This window comes from Arctopsyche grandis, chromosome 7, assembly GCF_051622035.1.
Source record: "Arctopsyche grandis isolate Sample6627 chromosome 7, ASM5162203v2, whole genome shotgun sequence".
Classification (NCBI taxonomy): Eukaryota; Metazoa; Arthropoda; class Insecta; order Trichoptera; family Hydropsychidae; genus Arctopsyche; species Arctopsyche grandis.
The window spans coordinates 23,025,314-23,032,117 of record NC_135361.1 but is presented as its reverse complement, the minus strand read 5'-3'; the positions used below and the strand labels follow the sequence as shown (position 1 = coordinate 23,032,117).

Genomic DNA, 6,804 nt, shown 5'->3' with positions numbered 1-6,804 from the left:
ATTACATGTATGTAAATACAATACAATATGTAAATATACATACATAATATATTCGAATATTCGATTATACGAATATTTTACCAATTTCATATTCGATATTTGAATAATTGTTTTTCCGAATATTTGGGACCCTTAGTTTCCTACTAGAAAGATTTACAAAACTTACCTAGTGTAAAGTTGAAAATTCTACACCTCCAAACATACTTCGGCTTATATTTTTTACTCATATTCCAGTTTTAATATAAAAACAAGTACTAACATGAAGAAGCCCATATTTAACCAAATATTTTAAACGATATATAATATGCGCTTCATTTATATTTTTAATTATTTTTTAACCACTACGTATAAGGCATATAAAGCCAGATATACTCGTACATAAAACAATACACAGATATGTAAATTTAGCAGTGACACAAGTTAAATTGTATTGACACAACAAACGCGTCTCGGGTGTGAGAGTGAACGCAGACACAAAACACACAGTCAAGAGGTAGGAAGAGCGAGAGAGAGTGTGAGAGAAAAAGATAACGCGAGCAGATTTTCAGCAAAAACATTTAATATTAAACAGCAATTTGGCCGCGAACGAGTAGGTGGGCACTTTGGACGATTGTAAATTACACTCGTCGGTAAAATGTTGAACAATATGTGTATAATTCATTAAACTACACGTAGGCATCAAGTCGCGATTTATGGTCGCTCTTTGTTCGGCTCGTAAACGTTTCGCAGAATGGTCGTTCCCGCATCCGACCAGCGGCCGTTCAGTTTTTCAGCTGCCTCGGAATTTTCACCGTTTTCCCCGAATTTTCATTAAACTCACCTATGTATGTATGTATGTACATGTCCGCAGTTTGTTGCAAATTGTTCCGGGGGCAAAAAAACTCGCAATAGACACGTTACGACCGAGACTGCCGACCGTTACGTCGGCTGTGATCGATGAACAAATCATTGAGTAAATGATGAAAAACAACCTACATTTGAAACTTCGTATCTATGTACATATGTACGTATATGAAAAAAAATGTGCGTGGTAGATATCATCATTTGATGGTTGTACCTCCTGCTCGCACAGTTCTTTATCGAATGGCTCCTATTCAAAGAGCTATTCGACTTTTAAATGAAATCTTTTCTGCTGAGCCTGAATGCGATATTTTCCACCTCAGTGAGCGAAGATTATCGGATATTATTCTAACCTATTTGTCTGGTAGCCTGCGCTCATCATTATTTTCATAATTGATTGTTTATGTATGAGTGGATTTTGATCTTCTCTCTTACATTTGGGCCTCGCAGGAATGTTTTGTCATCTAATATATAATTTCGAAAAAGACTTTGTATGTAACTACTGTTGGTTCGTAGAAAAACAAATGAATATTCATATAAATTTAACTAAAATAAAACGGGCGGGAGGGGGTGGCGGCCAGGGGGCCGGTGGGGCACCCCTTTGGTACGGCAGCCCAAGGGGGTGATTACTGTTTCAGGTCCAGATCCCGATTACTGTTTCAGTTCCGAATCCTGATTCCGTTTTGTGTTCCAGATTCCTTTTTCAGTTTCAGTTTTCCATCCCTTTTTCAGTTCCGGATCCTGATTATTTTTTCAGTTCCAGTTCCCTATTCCTTTATTCATTCCGGATCCGGATTCCGGTTTCAGTATCAGTTCCCGACTTTTGCTTCAATTCCGGATCTAGTTTCTGTTCCGGATCCCGATTACTGTTTCAGTTCCGGATCCCGATTAGTGTTTCAGTTCCAGATCCTGATTACTGAATCAAATCCGGTTTCCCGATTCCTTTTTCAGTTCTAGATCTTGATTCCTTTTTCATTTCCGGTTCTGGATTCCTTTTTATTTCGAATACGGACTCCATTTCATCGGGACTTGCTAATGAGCGTACGTGCCCTCTCGTTTATAATCAATCAATCCAGTGTTTCTTAACCATTAATTACAAATTCTATTTTATTTATCGAATATTAGCTTTATCACAATATCACAATGTTTAAGTGTGCGCGTTGTAATTCTGAAGGCTTAGACGGTGTTCTATGTAGTGGCTGTAAATTGAAATTTGATTTCCCTTGTTCTGGTATTACCAAAGCGGGCTATAATAAACTCGGAGGGGATCGTCAGCTCCAGTGGAAATGTGCTTCATGCAAGACGGGCTTTATTCCAACCCCTCCCGGAAGCGTCCCAGCGTCGAGCTCCCCAACCCCAGTATCGATGGATCTTCTGTTGGCTGAAATACAAGGCATCAAGATGGACTTAGCCCCTCTCAGATCAATGTCGGATGACATCAAATCCCTGAAATCTGATGTTTCTGATTTGAAGAACTCTTTGGAGATGGCCCATTCCTTAATAAATGATTTTACACAGAAGATACATAAACTAGAGTCTAGGTTAGATACTCTAGAAAAAACAAACCTTGAGACAGCAACTATCCATAACAAGATTGATCACCTTGAACAGAAATTAAATGAGAAGGAACAATGGTCAAGAAGAAATAATATTGAAATCAAAGGGGTACCACTCTTTAAAAGTGAAAATCTGATTGACACCATTGTTAATCTGAGCAAGAAAATTAATTATCCCATAACCCCTAATCAAATTAACTTTGTTGCGCGGGTTCCTTCCCGTATTAATAATAATTCTAAACCGATTGCCGCCTCTTTTCATAACTATCATCTTAAAGAAGAATTTATGCTAGCAGCACGGCGTTTAAAGTCACTTTCGTCTAAGGATCTCGGTTATTCCGATGACAAAAGGATTTTTGTAAATGACCACCTGACCGTTTCGAACAAAATGCTACTTACAAAGGTGAAGGCCCTGGCTAAGGAAAAACATTTTTTATATGTTTGGGTGAAACACTCAAAAATCTTAGTACGGAAGAACAACACCTCACCGATCACAGCTATATACTCGGAACGAGATCTAATAAATATCCAGTGAAACAATCATCTAAAATTTTACATTTAGTCAAATCAATTTTTCAAAGGTTGATAACCATTTGCAAATCAATTAGTTATTGTAGTATTGTTGCCATTCTGACGGTTATGACGATGGTTGGTTTTGGTCGATGTGAGCGGGTATACTATCAAATGTCAGAATTGACTGCGAATAAAAAATGACGGATTTCATATATAATGAACTAGATAAAAAAAATATTATTATAGAAAAAATATATAATAGCTACAAAGAATACTATATCCAACAAAACGACATCAACTGCAGTCCTTTAATTCTTCATATGAACATTAGAAGCATAGAACGGAACATGGATGAATTTTTAACAACAATTAATAATGATCTCAAGAAGCCGGCATGCATAGTATTAACAGAAACTCATTCAAATAGTGAAGTGACGTACTACATACCGGGATATACTTATGTATCAACTACTAACCGTATAAATAAAAACAGTGGGATTGCTATGTTCATATTAAATAATTGTGACATATTATGCGAGGAAGAAATTCATATAAATGGAACAAACTGCCTACATGTACAAATTAAGTTGTTCCGACCAAGTCTTCATGGTCAGCTTTCGTGGCGTTACGACCAAAGGAGCCGTTTTGGAGGGAGATCGGCGCCGAGCGCGCGTCCCCGCCTCCTATTCGTTTTCCGCTTCGGTCGAGTGAACATCTCTGTTCGCTACCGAGTTTGTTCCCACCACCGAGTCCCGATCAGCTCAGCCTGGATCGGCAGACGATACTGGAAGTACAGCTTCAGTATACGTCCGGTGAGAAGTGAGGAAATCCTGGTCTTTCTTCGTCGAAGTCAGATCACGTAGTCACGTGAGGAGTGAAGTTATCATAACCTCTCGAACACGTGCGCGCTAATTTCACGACGGACTCCCCCCCCCCCCCCCCTGCTTATTCTCTGTATTTATACATATATAAAATACAGTCACCATACAAACAGAATTACAACCTGTTTTTATTATTATACAATTTCCTCCCTTTTTCCACATCACGCATCCCACGCACATTACGAAGGAGAAAGGGACATAGCAGAGCAGCCGACATCAGCAGAGACCAGACCACCGACGACGAAGGAAGGCACCTTGAGGAAACCAGCCCCGCCCAAGCTTACCACTAGCTATCTCAGAAAAACGACTTCCGGGGTGCTCTCGAGTTGAACATCCCTGGAGTCTGTACATTTGGTCCTTCGATTCCGTATGTCTTCAGAGCTGGTCTTCCAACGTCGTCGAATCCAGGTTGGTCGTAATTAGCATTTTTCTGTTGTTGTTGCTATTTTTTTTGGTCGTCAACGTCCATTTTGTTTTTTCCCGCGTCCATTTTTTCCTTTGTTTGATTTCGTCGCATTTCAATAATGGCGTCTTTGAGTACGCTTAAAAATACGCGGAAAAGAATTCGCGCTTGGTTAACGAGAAACGCGAATCAATTGGGGGACGATCTGAGCATCTTCGAGCTCAGAATCAGGCTCGAAACAATCAGACCATTACTGTCTGAATTCGAAGCGATCCAAGCTCAGATAAACGAGCTGGACCAAGAAGAGGCGCAGGCCTCCGAATCCGTCGTGGACCTATTTGATAGGGAGCATATGGCCGCCTTCGTGCGATGCACCGTAGCAATCAATTTGCGTGAGCCGCAATTGAGCGCTTCACCGTTAGATGGCGCTAACCTCACAATGTCACCTGTACCGCAATCAAATTCGGCAATAAAATTGCCCCGTTTGGAGTTGCCCACCTTCGAAGGCAACGTCCAAAATTGGCCGCTTTTTTCACAACGCTTCTTGGCCGCTATGGCCGGCGAGAGTTCGCAAATCGCCCGGTTCCAATACTTACTAGGAAGCCTAAAAGGAGAGCCCCAACGTTTAGTTGACGGCTTGGAATTAGCTTCAGATTCATTTACGAGCGCGTGGTCCATTTTGGATCAACGCTATAACAACAAAAAAATTGTTGTTCAGTATCACCTTCAGGCATTGCTTGAAGCCGAGCCAGTCGTGAGCAACAATCACGTCAGTCTGCGTCGTCTCATAGATGATGCCAACATGCATGTACGTGCGCTCGTTAACTTGGGCGTCCGGGTCGAGACCTGGAACGAGATTCTGGTGATGTTTATCACCAGAAAACTCGACCGGAGTACACTTCAGCAATGGGAGCTTCAGACTCCCAAGTATGAAGACTGCACGTTTAGCAAAATAATGCATTTTCTAACGTGCCAGTGCCAATCGATGGAAAATGCCGACTTCGTCTTAAAAGGCGAGTCGAATCCTCGACCAAGAACCATTACGAATCCGAATGCAGCAGTTCTGCATGTGAGGAGGGAACGCCCCTCCTGCATCAGTTGCAGCGGAAGTCATTCTCTGCTAGCGTGTCCATCATTCCGCCAAATGAGCGGTGATGAGCGTAGGTCGAACGCCATAAAACGTCGACTATGTCTCAACTGCTTGAGGCCAGGGCACATAGTTCACGCGTGCCAAACAAAGCAGAGATGCTTCAAATGCGGTCATGCCCATCACACCATGTTACATGACTCAACTCCATACCAAACTTCGCCTTCAAATAAGGCCAAACATTATCGGAGCCCCAAGAAATCAGAGAACGCCAAACCCGTAAAATCATCGTTGGTTTTACACTCGGTGAGACGCGTATCGCCTTCTCACGCCCGAACTCTCCTGTTATCCACCGTGGAAGTACAAGTTCGCGGCGGAGATGGGCGTTCGCACAAGGTTCGAGCATTGTTAGATAACGGCTCCGAACTCAACCTCATCTCTGAAGACTTAAGAAGGCGACTCGCCTTAAAGTCGAAAAGGATGGACGTCAACCTGGTAGGAATAGGTTCAAATAGGACGTCCATTACTAGTGGCGCGGTAATTCGAATTCTACCGCGCATCCCCAATCAGGGCTCCAGTGTTGATCTCGATTGCGCAATCATGCCCGAGATCGCGAATCAACTTCCATCGCGCAACGTGTCCGAGATTCGGAGCCATTTGCCGCTTCATCTCCCCCTTGCCGATCCGTCATTCGATATTCCCGGTACAGTGGATATGGTGATAGGCAGCGACGCCTATCATGCGATGTTACGCAATGGCAAACGTACCATTTTAGTTCCCTCCAAGTCACGCGGTGACAGAGGAGGACGCATCGCGATGATGAATACAGCTTTCGGCTGGATATTGGGCGGCTCTCTAGAAGCGCCCACAGTTTCAAGCGATTCTCGGAATTGCCATCACACAACGGGTCGTGATCCGTTATCTTGTTTTGGCGCGAGACGTCCAGTCAAGACAGTTACGCGTCCCCTGGACGAATCGCGTATTTACGCGGAACGAAGATTCCGCTTGCCGAAGCGCAATGTACCCGCGCCCTTTAACCCTCACATCTTTCGACCTTCCCAACCCAGCTCCCATAACTCCTGGCCAGTTCCTAGTTGGCGCACCACTAGTTGCGCAACAGCAGGAGGATCTGGTCGATCAACCCGGAGCGAGGGTGCTACCACACCAGCACATGCAGCAGCGGCCCCTGGCAGACAGGGGCACAGGAGTAGGTCCTACTACTCCTCCATCAGCAACACCAAGCGAGCAGTCCGGCGAGTAGCTCGACTGCCAGTCGAGCAGCACTCAGTGAATTTGTGCAACGGTGTGGCGAACGTTCATAACGTCCCACATTAAAGTTGGCGCGTTGTTTGTATCTGTGTTGTGGATTCAGTTTATGTGTTTTAACTTAAGTTTTTGAGTTGCTTTTCTTTTATGCTTCTCTTGTTGGTTTGATTGGTGCTTTGTAATGGAGCTATCAGGATAGATTGGGACATATAACGGTTGAACAATATTGTTACCTAGCATTGGTGTTGGTTATTTGTT

General features: G+C 43.2%; 1 protein-coding gene across 1 annotated transcript; it reads left to right on the top strand.

The window, feature by feature from the left end:
* Positions 1 to 1,983: 1,983 nt before the first annotated feature.
* Positions 1,984 to 2,931, top strand: LOC143914110 (uncharacterized). Its single transcript, XM_077434201.1, has one exon. It carries the CDS (start codon positions 1,984 to 1,986, stop codon positions 2,929 to 2,931), a length of 948 nt encoding a protein of 315 aa, XP_077290327.1.
* Positions 2,932 to 6,804: the final 3,873 nt, after the last annotated feature.